The following is an 18,939-nucleotide window of genomic DNA, read 5'->3' as shown; positions in this document are numbered from 1 at the left end:
GAGTTTAATATTTTAGGTCCAGGGACCCGCTGCAGATATTAAATCACGAATGTGGAAGCAGCGATTGCAGTTTTTATTTTTTGTCTCACGTGACCTGGAACAGCGCCTCCTCCATGCAACTGCCTGTTAACAAGCACACGTGACGTCACAGTTCCCATTCGGCTGTTGAAGCTGAAACCGAAACAGCACAAGAAAGAAATGCGATTATAAATTATTTAGCAGTCGTAGGAGAATGTGGCATCATTACAAATAAAAAAAACACGCACCCAAAAGTTCGGTGCCTATACTCGTTTAAGCACGAAATATTGTTTCTGTGGTGTGCAATACTTTGCTAATTATAGGAGAGCAGGCCATCTCTTATTTTGGGCAAACTTCGCATTTACATGCTTTTCTGTTCATTTGTTGCAATTTATAGACAGGATATTGATTGTTAGGGCATTCTTGATTATCGAACAACGCTTATTTCTGCATTATTTTTTGGCCAAAAGTTGTGGTTCTGCAGACGGTATAGCGACCCGCCGCGGTGGCTCTGTGGTTAGGGCCACGGTTGGAACGCTCGGCTACTGGTCCGGAGTACCCGGGTTCGAACCCGACTGCGGCGGTAGCGTTTCGATGGAGGCGAAACGCAAAGGCGCCCGTGTCCATGTGGTCGAAATTATTCCGGAGCCCTCCACTACGGCACCTCTTCCATCTTTCCCTCCTTTATCCCTTACGGCGCGGTTCAGGTATCCGCCGAGATGCGAGACAGATACTGCGCCAGTTATTCCTTTCCCCTCCCCCCCCCCCAAAAAAAAAAAAATTTCAGTCGGTATACGCACCGGCCCATGATGCTAATAGAGCGCCCATGGTAGTATTCTAGGCACTGTACCCATGGTGGCTGAAGTGGTCTTGAGGGCACAAGCGCCATGCAAACTTCCGTAGGAGGGGCGCCAGCTCTATGGCTTTAGGTAGTAGGGGACGCCGCGCGGTGAGGCGTGACGCCGACAAGGATTTCTATATAAATTATAGAATCCACGCAGAGCTTTCAAATTTGACACGAATACCCATAAAGACCACCTCTACAAATACGTTACACTAGAATATGCCCCCCGAAATAAATTTCACGATCCTTTTAAGAGCTCCATATGTGGGTTCTTTGAATGCTGGTACCACTGATCTCCACTATGTGGCTCGATGACGCATTCCCGCTTTCTGAAGTGGGCGCAAGTGAAGCCATCGGTAGTTGGATGAAATATCCCGAAAGTTCGGTGTCTGCTGTGTATTTCAATGCAAAAAGTCGCGTCTTTCACCCTTCCGTCCTCAGTTTTTCGCGTTGTTTTCGTGTAACGTCTACTGTAATATCAAAGGAATAAGCAAGCTGAACGTGATAAATGTGAGCATTGTTCGGGGAACACTAATTTCAGAGGAACCGAAGTGAACAGGCATGCATGTCTCCCCATGCCGCGGCAAAGGGGTACGTGCATTAAACACCATTTTCTGACCTGGTTCTTGCCTTCCGAGCGTAATTACGAGAGGTAGTGGAATGACGATGAGCCTAGGTCATCTTAACAGAAATTTTCGTGTAGCAAAGAAAAGGCAATGGCGCAGAAATCCTGACACTCGAAGAGCCACTCCAGCTGCCGCTGTTTCAATTTCGGGTTGGTGGCGGACGATGTCTCTTCTCATCGATGACAGGTGATGTCAGGTGATACGTGCTTTTAATCTAACTCTATAGCACAGCCACATTTCATATACACAGCACGAGAGAAACGACTGACGAGAAAGCGAATGCCGCAGCGGATGTGACAAGCGCTGTTAGAAGTCAACTGCACCAAGCATCACGAATAAAAGCCCATTCAGGCATAATTTGCGACAGTACGAAACAGTACACGGTACACTGCGTCGAAAAAGCAGTACCATACCTTTAGGAGAAGAACCAGCAGAACACCGTCGGCACCTCACTAGATAGTAGCCTCACCCTCGCTCCGGTTCGGTCTAAACATAATTCGGTAAAATGGTCGCTGCAAAGTCGGCTGCCTAATGAAGGTTTCCACGTATTCTTTCTTACCCCCATTGATGACATAACTTGGGCTTAGAGCGCGACAATGTGCATCACAACAAAGAGCAGAGTTGGCAACGCTAGCGCAACTGGACGACACAGTTGAGCAGACGAAGCTCCGTACGTACTGTGCAGCGACGTTCTGTCGTCTGCTAGTGTCGTCCCATAGCGATGCAATGGACCCTTATTTTTGAAACGTCTTTCCCGGGGACTTTGCTGCTCTCGTCATGCAGTTGACGGAGCAACAGGCAGGCATTGTCATGAAAAAAGACGAGAATGTCGAAAAGACAAAATGCTAAGTGGAAAACGAAAACTGAAAAACCGTGCTGAGGTCCGGTTTCGTGCACTCTGTTAAAGGCTGACTTCCGGGACATGCCGCCCAACTTCCAGTGGATCCACTTTCGAGCATAGAGCAATGCCTCCTGAAGAACATGCCTGAAGCAAGACCTACTGAACTAGATCACTGCACATTTGGCACTGCTCCAGCGCGCACTTTCTAGTTCATGCCTTTTGCCGCTAGGGAATAGCAGCTACGGATGGCGTAGCGCTACAATTAACCTATTGAACAAGATGGCGTCGGTTATTTTACTTCAAGAATGTAATAGCTTTGTCATTTGTCTATGTTTTAAGTATTTTTTATTTATTTATTGCTTTAGCAAAGATGCCGGTAAGTCTCACACATGCATGCGCGTAAAAAGAATATTCACCGCTTAATTTAAAGAAATGTCATATTTGCATCGTTCATTACTAGGTGTCAAAATAATAAGACGGGACAAATGCACAGAGAGGCAGTAAGAGGAGAGAAATCATTTGTCGCAAGCAGATGATGATGATCATGACCTACGGATGGATGGAAGGTAGGAGCATCCCCTTTGAAACAGGGCAGTGGTTGTTGCCACTATGCTCAGTTTTTTTTTTCCTTTATTTTTGTTTACTCTGCTGTAAGTTGTTAATACAATTCGCCATTTCCTTTAAGAAAACGTCTTCCTGCACTTTTAGGGCGCTCGACTACTGATCCGGAGTTCCCGGGTTCGAACCCGACCGCGGCGGCTGCGTTTTTATGGAGGAAAAACGCTAAGGCGCCCGTGTGCTGTGCGATGTCAGTGCACGTTAAAGATCCCCAGGTGGTCGAAATTATTCCGGAGCCCTCCACTACGGCACCTCCTTCTTCCTTTCTTCTTTCACTCCCTCCTACGGGAAGGGATAAAGGAACAGAATAATATTAGCGCCTTCTCCAAACTTCTTTATATCGTCATTGAGACACTTAACTAGATCCGTGTTCTCTTGCCTGCATTTGTCCCCTGTCCCTAAATAAACTACTACTAGCCATGTCCTCTTACCGGAAATTGTACCCGATACCCAGACATGTTCTTTGCAAGTTGACTTTATTCTTTGCCAATTTGTTCCATGATGTATCAGCATACCTATAGTCCACCTCCCTTCCTCTCCGTTGTTGTTCTGTTGCTCCCTTCCCAGACGTAGCCATCAATAAATGGTGGGTCTTCTAGATCCCTGAGATGTGTCTCGCATAGCGCGTATACACCTACTTCTTCGTCCTTCAACTGCTGTTCTATCTCTAACCACCTCGCTCTCTTTCTACCGCCTTGCATGTTTATGTACCTGATCCTAGTGTTAAATTTCTTTTTTGTAGTTTTCTTCCTGGACCTCCTAGTGGCCGTTTTATTGGCGCCAGCCTTCATTGCTAAACTTTCTTTACTTCTACCTACCCCTATGCCTTGAGCCGCAGTGGACCCCCTAAAAAAGCTACTGCCCGGCCTGCCAGGCGCCACCCGGTCTCGGATCCTAGCCTTCTGTTAAAGTGGATGCCATCTCGTGTAAAGCCTCCGCCAAAGCCTGCTCTATGCACTTCCCTGTTTATGTCTGCCACTTCAAAGCCTTTCTCCTGGCTTAACTTCCATATATCTCCCGATTAACAGCCACAACGTCCGTGGCAATTTCTCCGTTCCGTCCTTGTACTTCCGGCACTGTGCACACCACGATCTGGACTTGCTGTGCTATCGCCCTTAAATCGTCAACTCCCTCCGCTATTCTTTCCGCTACTTTTGCGGCTTCACCATTCCAGACATCAACCATTGGATGGATGGATGGATGGATGGATGGATGGATGGATGGATGGATAGATCAGTAAAACACTCTCCGGGGCATGTTGGTTCATAGCTAACAAGAATAAAAGCGCAATAACACGACACAAAGAAGGAGGAAACCGACAGGACAGGCGCTAACTTGCAACACTTTACTGTCTTCATAAACCACCGCGTATATATCAACCACGGGGGGGGGGGGGGGGGGGGGGTAAAGACATAGGGGGGATCACAGTTGAAAGCACGTGCGTAGAAAACTCGAATGGCATAACAAGAACAGGAGATTCCGCAGATACTATGCCATATCTAAAAACTGACATTCTTTTTTATACATCACGATCGACGGGGTGCTAACACATGCACTCCCACTCTTACATATTCTGTGCGCTTCTATCAATTCGCGTGCGATCGTGTCTTTACTTTTGCAGATTACACTTGTTTCCAGAAGTTTTGCTCCACATGCCTTCTTTCTTCCTTCTTCTTTCCAGCAATCCTTACAGTGAATCGGTAGATTTGACCCGGTCCCATTCTTTAATGACAGACTGTGTTCTCTCAAACGGTCATTAATACATCGCCCCGTTTGGCCGATGTAAGTTTTACCACACGTCAGTGGGATGCTATACACAACTCCAACCGCACAATCTACAAAAGGATTAGCATGTTTCGTTTGGCAAACTTTATTCTTGTCCTTATCCGGGTTAGTCATTCGGCACAATGCGGCGAGTTTCCTGGGAGCAGAAAAAACCACTGGCACCTTGTACTTGGAAGCAACATGCTTAAGATTATGTGCAACTTTATGCGAATACGGGATCACAACTGGTCTAAGTTTCTTTTCTGAGGTTCCACTTTCATCTCTTTTTTCTTTTCGTACTTTCTTCACCTTTTTTAGTAAAGCTTCGCTGACTGAGCTCAAGACCGAAGGTGGAAAGCCCGCCTGGATGGATGGATGGATGGATGGATGGATGGATGGATGGATGGATGGATGGATGGATGGATGGATGGATGGATGGATGGATGGATGGATGGATGGATGGATGGATGGATGGATGGATGGATGGGTGGATGGATGGATGGATGGATGGATGGATGGATGGATGGATGGATGGACGGACGGACGGACGGACGGACGGACGGACGGACGGACGGACGGACGGACGGACGGACGGACGGACGGACGGATGGATGCGGCTCAACCCTTTGCATCGGGCGGTGGCTCAAGCCACCTAGCCATGTCTTGTGAAATTTTACTCCTGTCTTGCTTTTAGCCACCAATCAGATAACCTTCGCCTGGTTACTTCTAACCTCTTAAAATCCACTTTCCCTTCACTATCCCTAAACCCCAATGCCTTGGGTAAATCAGCCCCGCTGCTTTCCACTGTAGGGTGAAGCCCTTTACAGAAAAGTATCAAGTGTTCAGCCGTTTCCTCCTCCTCTCCGCACGCAATGCACAAAGTGTCTATCTCCTGGTACCTGACTCAATACGTCTTAGTCCGCAAAACTCCAGTCCTGGCCTCAAACAACAAAGAGCTTCCCTTACAATTATCATAGATATTTTCTTTGACAATTTCCTGTTTAAAGGTCTGGTATGTTCATAGTGCCGATTTCGTCAGCATCCCTGTTTTCCACAGAGCTCTCTCTGTTTCTTTAACCTTTTTCTTGACCGATAATTGCTGATTTGCCCCCTTACTGCTGTCCAGATATTTGCTTGTCAATTTTCTAGTTCGCTTTCTCCATTTCGTGTCAACATTCTTTATATACAGGTATCTGAAAACTTTCCTAGCCCACCGCTTTTCCTCCATCTTTCTCAATCGTTCCTCAAATGCTATCTTACAGCTAGCCTCTCTGCTCTCGAAAGACGCCCATCCCATATCACCCTGTACCCCCTGATTTGGTGTATTGCCATGTGCTCCCAAAGCTAACCTCCCTACTCCCCGTTGTTTAATTTCCAGCCTTGCTTGAACATCTGGCCTCATACACAGGACCGCATTACCGAAGGTCAGGCTAGGGACCATCACCCCTTTACAGATCCCTCTTACCACCTCATACCTATTGTAATTCCACAGTGCCCTATTTTTCATGACAGCTGCATTCCTACTAGCTCTATTCATTAAATATTTTTCATACTCTGTCAGATACTCAGCACTATTATTTATCCACACCCCAAGATACTTGTACTCATTCACTACATTTAGCACGAACTCCTGTATTCTATGCTCGCCGCCCTCTTCATTAAATGTCATGACTGCAGATTTTTCCTTACTATACTTGAAGCCTAATCTATCTCCCTCTGTACTGCATATGTCTAACAACTTCTGCAGGTCTTCCTTGTTGTCAGCCATTATCACTATATTGTCCGCATATATTCGTCCCGGTAATGTCTGTTTAATCAATTCCCCTTGCTTGAAAAAAGATAGGTTGAAACCTAGTCCGCTCCCCTCTAGCTTGGCCTCCAAACCTTGCAGGTACAACATGAACAACAAAGGGGACAGAGGACATCCTTGTCTGAGCCCCCGCTGTATCTCTACAGGCCCTGATACATTTTTTTCCCATTTTATGAGCACTCTGTTACCTCTATATATATCTTTTAAAAGATTAATTACTCCATTTTCCACATCCAATGTGCCCAATATGTCCCACAAGTGCTCCTGAGTAACGTTGTCATAGGCTCCCCTAATATCCAGAAATGCTAGCAATAAGGGCCTATGTTCCTTTTCCGCAATTTCTATACACTGTGTCAATGAAAATAGATTGTCCTCCAACCTCCTTTGTTTCTGGAACCCATTCTGTAGTTCCCCTAACACCCCCTCGTTCTCCACCCAAGCCTGCAGTCTATCCTTTATAATTTGCATCACCACCCTGTAAACCACAGATGTCACTGTTATGGGGCGATAGTTACTTACGTCTGCTTAGTCCCCCTTTCCCTTATATATCATATTCATTCTACTTAATCCCCATTCATCGGGAACTTTCTCATCCACTATCATTTTGTTCACTACCTGTATTAATGTTTGCTTGGATTTTGGTCCTAACTTCTTTATCAACATAATCGGGATACCATCTGGTCCTGTTGATGTGCCACTAGGAACCTTCTTCTCTGCCCTTTCCCACTCTCCTTGCTCAAGTGAAGCTATTGCTGTAACCGGTCTATCCTCCTTCGATAAATTATGTACCACGTGCTTTGCTGAAAATTTTTCTGTCATCCTTGTTCCTATGTGTTTTATTGCTTCATCCCCTTCTAGTCGAATACCCTCATCTGTAACAATAAACCTTTGTTCTAGCCTAGTTTTATTACTCATTGCATTTAGATGTTTCCAGAATTTTTTAGCTGCTTTTCTATCCTTTTTATTTACTTTTGACATCCATTGGGCACCCTTTCTTCTCATTTTCTCATTAATCAAATAGGATGCGTCCCTTCTACACTTTATGAAGGATATCCCATTTTCTGTCTACTTCGGGTTTTGGTTCCCCCCTCTTCTTGGAATATCTGTGTTCCCTAGATGCTTCCTGGCGCTTTTATATTGCCCTCTTGACCTCCTCATCCCACCAACTCTTGGGTTTGCATCTTTTCCCTTTTAGCTTTACTCGCACCTTAGCTAGCTCTCGCTCCAGTAATCGAGTTAATTTGGTATAAGTCCATTCTGTTTCGCTATCCTCAAAAATTACTTTCTCGATTTGTTTGGCTGCTGCTTCCAATTGCTTTTCTGAGTAAAAATTCCCCCCTGATTGTTCATCTCGCTTCAGTCCTACATTGCTTTTTCTTCTGAAGCTCAACTTGATACGCTTGTGGTCACTACCTAGACTTCTGGAACCATCTTCATCTATGTTCATTACCCCTAATCTATTATACATCCTCTGTGACATTAGTGCATAATTTATCGTCGAGTGCAGACTCCCCGCCTCCCATGTTATGAGCCCTTCACACTTCTCGGTGCTGTTGCATACAACTAAATCATGCCTGTCACACATGTCCTGCAGCATGCTTCCTGTCGAATCCGTGTACCCATCCAGGTCTTCTATGTGTGCATTCATGTCGCCTAATATAATTATCTCGCCCTGACCTCCTAGCTCATCAATGTCGCTTGCAATACATTCTAACATTTTCCTGTTTTCCTCTTTGGCTTTAACCTCTGTCCACAGGTATACAAATCCAAGGAATGTTTGCTTGCCTGACACTGTTCCTTTTAGCCATAAATGTTCCCTGCATCCCAGTGTAACCCTTTGAAAATTCATACTTTTATGAATGAATGCCCCAATTCCACCTCCCTTTCTGCTGCCCTCTGTTCTATTGCAATATTCCCATGCGTAGTCTGGGTTACAGGGTGGTTGCTCCATGTCTCTAAGATGTGTTTCCACTAAACCATATACCATTAATTCCTCCTGCCTCAACTGTTCTTCTATTTCCTCCCATTTCAGTCTATTCCTGCCACCTTGCATGTTAATGAAACCTATATCTGAATTAACTTGGCCCTGGCGCTTGCGTCTCTTTCTTCCCCTATGGCTCCATTGTCCGTTTGATCTTAATTCTTCCTTCTCTACACTGGTTCCTTCAGAGCTCTGGGTCCCCCAAAAAAAGCTGTTGCCTGGCGACCTATCCTACTACCCACCTTCTTGCCAGTGGCACCACAGGTCAACCGAGCGCCCTCAACGGCCAAAACGTTAACGAAAATTGGCGCATGCAGTCCCATAAGACCCCGCCAAATGTGCAGGTCTGTAGTTCCGTAGGTGTTGGCCTGAAGCGTCTCCTCGATTTCGATGGGCCCCGAGATCGCCTCAACGTTGCGCAGACTGGCCGCTAGGCGAGGCTAAAAGATGACCCTCAATTTCGGTTTCAATGGCTGGTAGACTCTGATGCACAGCGTCCGATCATGCTGTTTCATCCTTTTTTCAAGTTTTTAGCATCAACTTTTAATTTTTAAATGACAAAAAAAACATGTTTTTGAATGTTCCAGAGTGCAGCAAATGCCTAAGAAGCCTGAGCTGACTTCCACATAATACTGAAAGATCATCAGTTTCGATTTCGAAATCTGAAACTGTGCTGTGCACGTCATTCTATCATGCCGTTAGGACCTTTCGTCTGCTGCATAACCGGTTACTTTTGGACGGGGTTTACAACAAAAGGAACATGTTCGAAACATCCATATTGCAACAAGTGCTTGAATTGGCTAGAAATGCCGCAAAATAAGTATTTACACTGCATGATGCATGGTTGTATTGTACTGTTGCCAATGGCAAGAAATCAACTATTTCGGGCAAGCAAAAAGGGAAAATAATCCATGAGATAGAATAAGAACCGGAGGAAGTCCGGAATTACCTGAGCTCTCAACTGTAGCCAGGTGACCTGTGGGAAAGGAGGACTGCCAGGCGCTCAATCGATGGAAGCCGAAGACGTCGCGGTAACCTGCTTGGTCAGTCGTTAATTGGCCCGCAGGGGGCACACCCCGCATATCTAATGCTCTTAGAACATTGCGAAGCGCGCGTCTGTTGCAATCTTGCTGCGGAGCATTGAGAGAGATGTTTCGATAGGGTGAAGCAGATCTTGAAGGGCCCAGCCTGCGCTGTTCCTGGTCATTTTTCCGACGAGCCTTCGCCGAACGAGCCTGAGCCTTGAATAACGTTGACAAATTTCAAATAAACTCATGCCCCTCTTCTCTATTCTTTCCGCAAGAAACACAGCTCACTAGGTTCCTGTGTAATGCACACGCGCACAATGACTTTGGGAGTAACACAGCAGGCCTGACTGACCGGATTTCTCCTAATGACAAGCACGTGCGTTGATGAAATGACAACTGGAACAAGGGGAGTATCAGACATGGTGAGCGACTTGTGAATATTTAAAAAAACTGCGCTTGAAAGCACAGACACGAGTGCACTTACAAGGAAAAATGGCATGCGTCGGTGCGATCGAAGGCGGCGGAAATCGCTTCTTAATTATACTGCAGTTTCAAGAACTTTCGGGAAAGAGGTATGTTTCTTGCTGTACATCTTCGCAACTGCGTTCTTGTCTGAATTATGTCGAGTGCATGGTTTGTTAGCGACGGTTTGATTAACTTCTTGCATATAATATGAAGTAGTGCTTCCCTGCGGACGCTATACTTGTTCTCCTCAGATCAGGACAGGCAAACCCGGCCGCGATTTTATTCACGCTAGTTGTAGAGCAAGCATGCGTTCAGTGGGCTTTGAAGATGCGTTCGGTCTTTGAGCATGATATCGACGAACTTCTTGAGGCCATGTAACACTCTTCGGTGCGCTGACATCGGGTAAAAGGCTCCACCCCTGTCTTGGTGGGCAGTCAAACAGTCTACATGCAGTAGCATTTCCTTGGCTGGAAATGCAAACTACAAACTGCAGAATAATTTGATGCTGTGCTTGGCTGCCAGTTTTTTCCTCTAATTATCTTGAGCCGTCTTTCGCAGAGTTCTAAGTCGGCAGGAAGTTCATGGAACGAAACGCCGGGGTTCTTGCTTCGCTGACTGAACATGCAAACCGGAACGCAACAGCAACGCATTTTCGCTCGCTACTTCCTCCACCAACTGCAGTCATCGACGCCTTAGTTGTCAAACGGTAACACTAAACACACACACACAAATAATATAAGAAACAGTGCACCAGAAGGCATACTTTTTGCTGCAACGGCAATCACAAAATTCTGTGCTGCCTGCGTGTTGTCTGCTAGCGGGTCATTTGACAGCGCCGTCGTACGGCGGACGCGCGCTCTACGGCGGGCAGAAAAACCCCTGACGCATATATAATTATATACTTCAGGCATGTTCTTCAGGGGGCATTGCATAGAGCTACTACTTTCGGGCGCCCGATGCGGCATCCAGCCCCCTAGTGGAGATTCAATTCAATTTATTTCAAACACTACATTATCGAGGACCGCGAAACAAAAAGCCTTTTGTGGCTTGACAAGGTCCGCAGCCCCTTTTAACAAGCAGTGACAGAGCATAGGGTTAGGTATTACATATTAAGCTAGAATTACCTAAGTCCCAATAACACGAGTGTCAGACATAATGTATATATATAATATATACATACATATATGTGTAAAATGAATTCAAGTGAAACAAAGTATATGCAGTACATATAGCACCCACGTACAATTGAAATCGAAAGAATTAACGCTAATTACTAATGCACATTATACATATATGAAATCAACAAATGGGTCACATAAAGCATACTGCAATGCACAATTCGGCAAATACACTGTTACAAAAACAATTTCTTCCATTTTTGCGGAAACAAAGAAAAGAGAGCTACCTAGATAGCACAATAATGAAACTTATACGGTGTTAATTTTATTTAGATAAGATGGTAATGTAAAGCGCAACATTTGGTATGTGTAATTAGTCCTTGCCCGTGGCATCTCCCAGAATTCGCAACTGCGCGAATACCTGGGGATCTTTAACGTGCACTGACATCGCACAGCACACGGGCGCCTTAGCGTTTTTCCTCCATAAAAACGCAGCCGTTCGAACCCGACCGCGGCGGCTGCGTTTTTATGGAGGAAAAACGCTAAGGCGCCCGTGTGCTGTGCGATGTCAGTGCACGTTAAAGATGAACGGCTGCGTTTTTATGGAGGAAAAACGCTAAGGCGCCCGTGTGCTGTGCGATGTCAGTGCACGTTAAAGATCCCCAGGTGGTCGAAATTATTCCGGAGCCCTCCACTACGGCACCTCCTTCTTCCTTTCCTCTTTCACTCCCTCCTTTATCCCTTCCCTTACGGCGCGGTTCAGGTGTCCAACGATATATGAGACAGATACTGCGCCATTTCCTTTCCCCAAAAAAACCAATTATTATTATTATCAATGCCATAACATGTGGGTGACGCAGGGGTAACGTAAACGCTTCTCGCCTCAAAGGCGTAAGCTCTTGTAGAGTGAGTTAGGTGAAGTTAAAGTTACACAGGATTTGATGCGCATAAAGATTAAAACAAAAACAATTTCTTCGAGGACTTGTTCTAGATGGCGCTCGCTACAACGCTTATTCTCGTCACAACTTTTTACTATGATCCGCACGTTGGTGCAATCCTGCATTCCCCCCCCCCCCCCCCCCCCCCCCCCCCCCCCCCCCCCCCCCCCACCTCCGCTCCCCCCCCCCCCCCACCTCCGCTCCCTGCAGCAGCCTCTGTACTGCAGCTGCTGCTGATGTGTGGTGGAGCCATGGCGGCGAAGATCGCACGGATCCCCGGTCTTAAGTTGCAAGCGGTAAGGCTTCCATCGCGTATTCAGCACATTTTTTGCCAGGAATCCCGCAGCCCGCGTCAGCCGTTGCTCTGCTGCTTGGCGTCGAAATGTCTGACCCCATCGCTGCGGCGTGACCGGCGTTGCTTGTGAAGGTTAACAGTGGGGGTCACACTCTTCATTCTTCACACCGGAGAGAAGCGTGCTTTATTCGCTTCGAGATGCCGAGTTCCTTTGAAACTTCTCACAAAACACGCGCAGTGAACTGGTTAGTATTCGAAGCTCCGCTCCTCAAATCGCTGCTCTATCCGACTCGGCACGCGTGGAGACAGCCGCTAGTTTCCGCCTGGTCGACCCCCTAGTCGACGTTTGGCGTGTCGAGTTGTTCGTGGAATTTATTTGGCGTCCACATTTCTCAATGTCCTTGGCTGTAGCGCGGTCATCAATGTGTCTATGTGGACCGCGGCGGCTTGGTGTTTTCAGTGTGCCACTGGTTGAAGCGACGAAATCTGCCATTCCATCATGTCCGTGGTTACGAGCACGGCCGGCTGAAAGTCGAGAAGCATGAAAGAGCTTGGTTCGTAAATGCACAGCACCGACTGAGCTCCACACAAGGAGCAGGACAGGATGGAGGCAAAACGCACGTGCTGTGCGTTGCTAGCGCACGTTAAACAAACCTTTAAATTAATCCAGAGCCCTCTTGCGGCATGTGTCGCATCTGGACGTTAAGGCCCACAATTTATTTAGTTCTTAATGACATGGCAAAGTGCATTTAACGGCTGGATATGTTCAAAATAAGTGAGCTGCTCTCGATGGTCTGGTAGTACGCAGCCTCTGAACGGGCCATGACTGCAGTGCTGTCTTCATGTTTCTGGTCGTGCATCATCATCATCCATACATCGTTGTGCAGTACTGGATAGTCTGGCCGAGAGGACGTCTCTTTATTTGGGCAAGTGTGCTCCTAGTTGAGAGGGCTTTTCAATCCTAGGAAGAGGAAGCAGGGTTGGTTAAGGACTCTGGTGGGGTTGCAGTCATTGCCTTTTTTTATGGCATTCCGGTCCATCTTATCTTGGCACTCAAAGAAGCATGGTCAGCATGATAATGGGAGATGCCCCATTCTCTCCTGGACACTTGCTCTTGGCCAAGCAAAGTGATGACTGTACTGAATTTGCAGTCGTAAGCAGGCTTGTCTAGAGTGGTGTGCTGTGGAACGAAGAAGGTGAAACCTTGGCCAAGCTGCTCTGTCTCTGGTACGATGTTTGTGTCACTGCTGGTTGTATGCTTGTGAGCCTTCACTTCAGTGGAGGCATTGTCTCTGGAAGCTGGTACCTGCTTTAAAGGTATAGGGAACAAAAAAATCTTCTGCGGAGATTTCTGGTTCAAATGATAGCTGTGATGCTGATAGTGACTGAAACGGCACTCTTTTAGGACATCAATTAGCCAAAAGGCTATTGCCAGCACAAACCCTGTGAAAGTGTGTTTCTGCTTCATGGTACCATTCATTTTGTTCAGCTTCCTCTCTGCCTGCATCTCATGTTTGTATGCGTAAGGGGACTACTTGCCTGAAATCTGAAATCCCCTTGACCTAAAAAGCAACACTCGCTGAATGCGGCCGTTCACATACGCCCAAAATACAGGCATTCGCTCAAAAATAACCAGAATGATGTCTGCGTATGAATGAAAATCTAGTGCTTTCTCAGTATTTCCAGATTTTTATTCACTTTAATCTTTGCGTTGCTAACTGCCACATGAAAGACAAGCTTGGTTATGACTGTGTACGGCTAAGGTCGCGCACAGCAACTTGGCTAGTTGGTGGCTGGCTGCTGGACCCATTGTGCAAAAAGTGTCATTGGTTTGCATGCTGAGATCTGATGCAGAATAAATTTTGGTTGGCACTTGAAGTTAAAAACTAAACATTACTGCAGTGTTTCTCTGCGGCCATGTTGCCTTACCACACCAAAGTGTCGAAATGCGTTTGGCTGTAGTGTTAAAGGTGTGAGTGCAACTGGACATCTTTGTCTTGCACCCAGGGCATGGATCCTTAGGCCCTCACCTTGAACTGAAAATGCTTCTGCTATCATGACCAGCAGCACGCATTCTTGGTGGCGATTTCGTGTATTATTCAAGATGGGCACTTGATATAAAAGTAGAAGCAGCAGTCAGGAATGAATGAATGAACAAGCACACACACAAAGAATAAAGATGGAATAACTGATGTTGAAGAGTGGAAGTTGTCTTGGTCATAAAAGTGGTGTGTGCTGTCACAGAAACTGATTTTTTAAGATCAGAATTGAAACAACCCCAAAACACTGGCTAGAAATGAGAGGCATGTGAGGTGTAGCAAATTCCTTCTCTATTCTTTTAAGAATGCACATGTTTTTACACCATTTTTTCCCTGGTGTGAGCAGGTGCGAGCCTTCTCAGCGCAGGCTGTCCCCAAGGCTGCATCACAGACCAAGGTGGAGTCCCTGCCCAAGCAGGATGTTGAAGTACGTAGATGCTCTCAGTCTGCGCGTTTTGAAGCATGAACAGGAAGAGGTGGCTGTGTTTGTATGCAAGGTGATTTCTTCCGGTTCAAGCCATGCCCATTTGGACAGCTCCGCTTATTGGACACTTGTGGAATTTGGGGCCTGGTGTGCTTCTTTGCTTGCTCGTTGTCGTTCAGAGAAGAAAAAAATGCAAGCTGACTGGGAGTTTGTGCTAATTAGTGCCAGAGGGTTAACTGAGGTGCACAGCATTGTAGATGTTGCATTTTAAGTGTTCTTTTGGAAAGCTACCTTGTTGAGGATTGGTATGCACATGTAATCAAAACTGCTCATATCAGGAGAGAAATTGATGACTGGATACCTCTGTCCTTGCTCATGTTTAATAGTACTTAATAACGCATACAATTGTGTGCATGTTGTTTGAACTTAGGTCAAAGCATTCTTCATCTTCAAATATACAAGGCAGTCCATGAAAAAACATTTGGACTGATGGTCCAGTGCAAATTGAAATGCACCAGGGGATCGCATGCCTGTGTGTCCTCCCTCCCCTTTTGCATATCACGACCCCAGGAGAGCCTTTTTAATCCCAGGGCCAGGTCTAGCCCGAGCCAACTGCCGCTCGGACGTCATTTCAGCCGGGAAATATTTCAAAAGGCTTTCATCCTTTGCATCCCGATGTGCATGGCCCCCTCAAAAAAACGCCCAAATGTGAATGATGGGCAAAAAAAACTCTGGGATTGGGGTGTGCAGGGAACGCAAGCATAGTGCACCTGAACCTTGCATTGCAGACTGCCACACTACCCAGCGGCCTCGTGGTGACCACGCTTGAGAACTACTCGCCTGTCACACGGTTGGCGATCGTGGTGAAGGCCGGTGCCCGCTACGAGGATGGCTCCAACCTCGGAATCACCCACACCCTTCGCAATGCTGCTGGACTGGTAAATATGCCATGCCCTTGTGTTGCCAGTAGGTGTGCAAGAAGAAGGAGCCACTGTTGCGGTCATTGTCTCAAACAGAAGCCAACACAAGAGAACATAAAGTACTATGCCATAAATGTTGAGGCTGCCTGTCTGCAGCCGCAGCAACATTGTAGTGAATGATGCCTGCATTAACACCATACTAGGCAAAGCATTGGAGATGTCTGTTAACACTCCCAGCCTCCATGTGAATGGCTCACTACAAAGCCTTCTCTGTTTCACTCGACTGCGGTGTTACAGGCACCAGCCTCGGACATCCATGTTTGCAGTAGATGCAGAGAAATGGGCCGCTATCGGATTGTGTTGTCTTAGCACGCAGCTTGGCTCCTCGGGTTTCAAAAACTCATGTACTTGGTGTTCCTTGTTAGGCTGGAACACACTGCACTGTTGTTTATGCGCCACTGCCATTTTGCTGGCCTGCTGTGGTAGCTGGTGGAGCAAGTGTTCCCTCTTTTCCAGGCCACAAAAAACCACTCCAAGTTCGCCATCACCAAGAACATTGAATATGTTGGCGGCAACCTGACGTGAGTTTTGCCCCCCTCACTTCACTTTAGGTAGTCAGCCAAAAGAATGATTGTGACGTGAGTAGACAGATAGTAGACCTGAGGGAGCTCGGGGAGCGCAACCTGGGACTCAATTAAGGCACCTGCATTCGCTGGGCCAGGAGTGGTATCGGGACTGCCCACAATCTGTGAATTTGACACATTATTTTAAAACACTTGTTGAAAAGAAAACAGTGGTCGAGTGGGATTTGGGTCACGAGCCGATGCGCTGCCTCTGCACCACTGATAGGCATTTCTTCTGTGTAAGCTAAAGAGGGAGGATCTCTGATGCTATCGCATTGTAAGAGTGGTCGTCAACTAGAAACGTGGATTTGGTCAGAGACATGCGTGGTCTTCTCTGCATAATGCCTAAGAAAAGTTTAAATGTTCTTTTTTCCGAAAGGGCTGGGGTCTCAGAACTTCTCTTTATGCTAGGCCAGTGTACATTTGAAAAAATGCGGCATTAACCCTCGTCCTCATTAACCTGTCGTGGGGCACAGTTACACGGTGCTTCTCATGCTGTTTTCACACTAAAGGAGCAGGGTTTCATTTTTTGGCAAGGTGCAGTTCTGCAAATTTTATTTGATTTTTGCTAGTGTTGGTGTGCTTGTGACTGAGTGTCAGCAGGACTCTTATGGAGCAGCGTTAATTTTACTGCTTAGCAAGCTGTTGATAGCTCCAGCTGAATTACTTTCTGCTGATTTAAGTTTTCTACCGTTATACACGCACGTAATGGCCGCAGGTTTTTTTTTCCAAGATTTGACGTGTGGCCATTACATGGAGAAAAAGAAAAAATTTCGCTGGTACTTGCCTTCTTTAAACCAAAGCAGTATTGGTGGAAGAGAGCTTGCAAGATGGTCCTGCTCCTTGTTGGAGATTCCCTTGACTCTAAAGCTTTTCTCAACACTCTTGAAGGAAACTGTGCTTCGAGGGTCCAGCAGCACAAGTGTTTTCTGATGCACAGCCGTTGCCGTCCACTCAGTGTATGTACAGTGAAATCGGCAATCTTAGAAGGTCGCTTTACCGAAACGTCCAGCAGCTGAAGCATGCTGCTCATACCTCCAGGTATGACAGCCAAGTCCATTTCAGATGCCCGCTCTCTCCTTGGAAGCTGTCCAGAACCAGGAACGCGTGTCATGATTTGCACATCAACCAGTCTGTCACCAGCTCCCCTAACAAAGGCCGGCACGTTTTTGTTTTGAAACAACATAGTTTACGGCCATCCGCTGTGATGTGGCCCCCGTTGTGAGATCACCCTTCTTCCCCTTTGATTGGCATTGCCAATCTGAGGGCATTCATGCTCTCTGCCGTGCTTCTTGATAATGAATTTCTGGAACGAGAGCAGCTTTTCTCTTCGGGTAAGCATTGACGCATTGTTGTGCAGGTTCTTACGCTTCATGAAGCGCCGGAATCCCCTTGTTTTGTGCAATGTCGAGCGCTTTCATGCCATTGCTCCATCAGAAGAAGCTCTCTTCCGGGAACAGCTCTCGCCTCCATACGTTTGTTTTCCTCAGTGCATACTCTGGGGAGGACACCCCAACTGTGGTCCAGCTACTCCTTGTTTCTTTTGCAAAGTCCACCACTTTCAATTTAAAGTGAGCTCATGTATTTCCCTATCCTGAAGCGATAAGAGCGGCAAACTTGCAAACGCAGGAACAAAGAGGATGGATACGTTGCGAGATTGCACGTGATTGGTGAAGGAGGTAAAACGAGAAGCACAGACATGTTGAGCTACTGGCTGTTGTCTGCTATTCTTGGTTCAAATATTGCACCGTCTGTAAATTTCGCACGTTACCTGTTGGCTAATCGGGAAAAAAAAGCTTTGAAACTCTTGCACCCCACAGTAGATGGCGATGCCAAACTTCCTGAAATCATTGGTGCGACTTATACATAAGTAATTTGAAATTTTTTTTATCGCTTTCTTTAGAAAGTTAGGGGTGCGGCTATTACAGGAATGCAGCCGTTACATATATACAATATTTAACAAAGTAATTTAAGGCTCATTCGACCTTAGTTAAATGAGGACTGTGGCTACTAATGAATCATCTTCACTTTCCATTTGCGCCCCTTGTTCTGGTGTTTCTCTGTCTCCCTGCTTTTAAAACTTGCCGGGATGAGAACATTGTTAGTGAGGGGGGATTGCACTAACTTGCACTGATTGCACTGACGCGAAAGCCACAGTGCAGAAAATCCGTCGTCGGAGGCAGCAGCATTGTGGGCAAAAAATCCCCAGGTGGGTCATGTGACCCTGTGGCATCATCACAACATGCCTTCTGGATTGTGAACAAACTGACGGCAGTGGCAGTTAAACTAATGATGAGCAGCCTGGGTGGCACCAGCCCTACTGGTTGCGGCAGCGGTGCATCGCTTGGATGCTGCACCCAGGAATGCCATGATGACTCACGAGTGTAAAGTTGAGAATGACCAATTCCACTCCACTATCGTGTCAAACGTTTAACTCAGGTGTCCCCTCCGATTTTTTCCATGCCTGTTGTCTCATTGCGACACCAGGCACGTGAAACTCTCTCACTGTGGTGGCTCCCCACAGGGCCTGCACCACAAGAGACCACCTCATCTACCTGCTGGAGTGCAACCGGGACGACATGTGAGT

At 46.6% G+C, this 18,939-nt stretch overlaps 1 protein-coding gene and 1 long non-coding RNA gene across 2 annotated transcripts in view; one reads left to right on the top strand and one right to left on the bottom strand.

Annotated features, from left to right (window-relative positions):
* Positions 1 to 52: 52 nt before the first annotated feature.
* On the bottom strand, positions 53 to 2,429 carry LOC144100764 (uncharacterized). The gene is made up of 2 exons (XR_013307831.1): positions 1,902 to 2,429; positions 53 to 171 (listed from the first exon to the last, which is right to left on the bottom strand). It is a non-coding gene; the product is annotated as an uncharacterized LOC144100764 (long non-coding RNA).
* A 9,812-nt stretch (positions 2,430 to 12,241) lies between these two features.
* UQCR-C2 (Ubiquinol-cytochrome c reductase core protein 2) overlaps positions 12,242 to 18,939 on the top strand; it is a 37,912-nt gene continuing 31,214 nt past the window's right edge. Inside the window, exons 1-5 of the mRNA XM_077633596.1 lie at positions 12,242 to 12,347; positions 14,732 to 14,812; positions 15,598 to 15,747; positions 16,246 to 16,310; positions 18,877 to 18,933. Coding sequence (XP_077489722.1) covers positions 12,288 to 12,347; positions 14,732 to 14,812; positions 15,598 to 15,747; positions 16,246 to 16,310; positions 18,877 to 18,933 — 413 coding nt within the window. The 5' untranslated portion in view covers positions 12,242 to 12,287. The remainder of the gene's footprint in view (positions 12,348 to 14,731; positions 14,813 to 15,597; positions 15,748 to 16,245; positions 16,311 to 18,876; positions 18,934 to 18,939) is intronic.

The sequence above is a fragment of the Amblyomma americanum genome, chromosome 8, assembly GCF_052857255.1.
Source record: "Amblyomma americanum isolate KBUSLIRL-KWMA chromosome 8, ASM5285725v1, whole genome shotgun sequence".
NCBI lineage: Eukaryota > Metazoa > Arthropoda > Arachnida > Ixodida > Ixodidae > Amblyomma > Amblyomma americanum.
The sequence above is the reverse complement of the archived record's forward strand: the minus strand, read 5'-3'. Positions and strand labels throughout refer to the sequence as shown.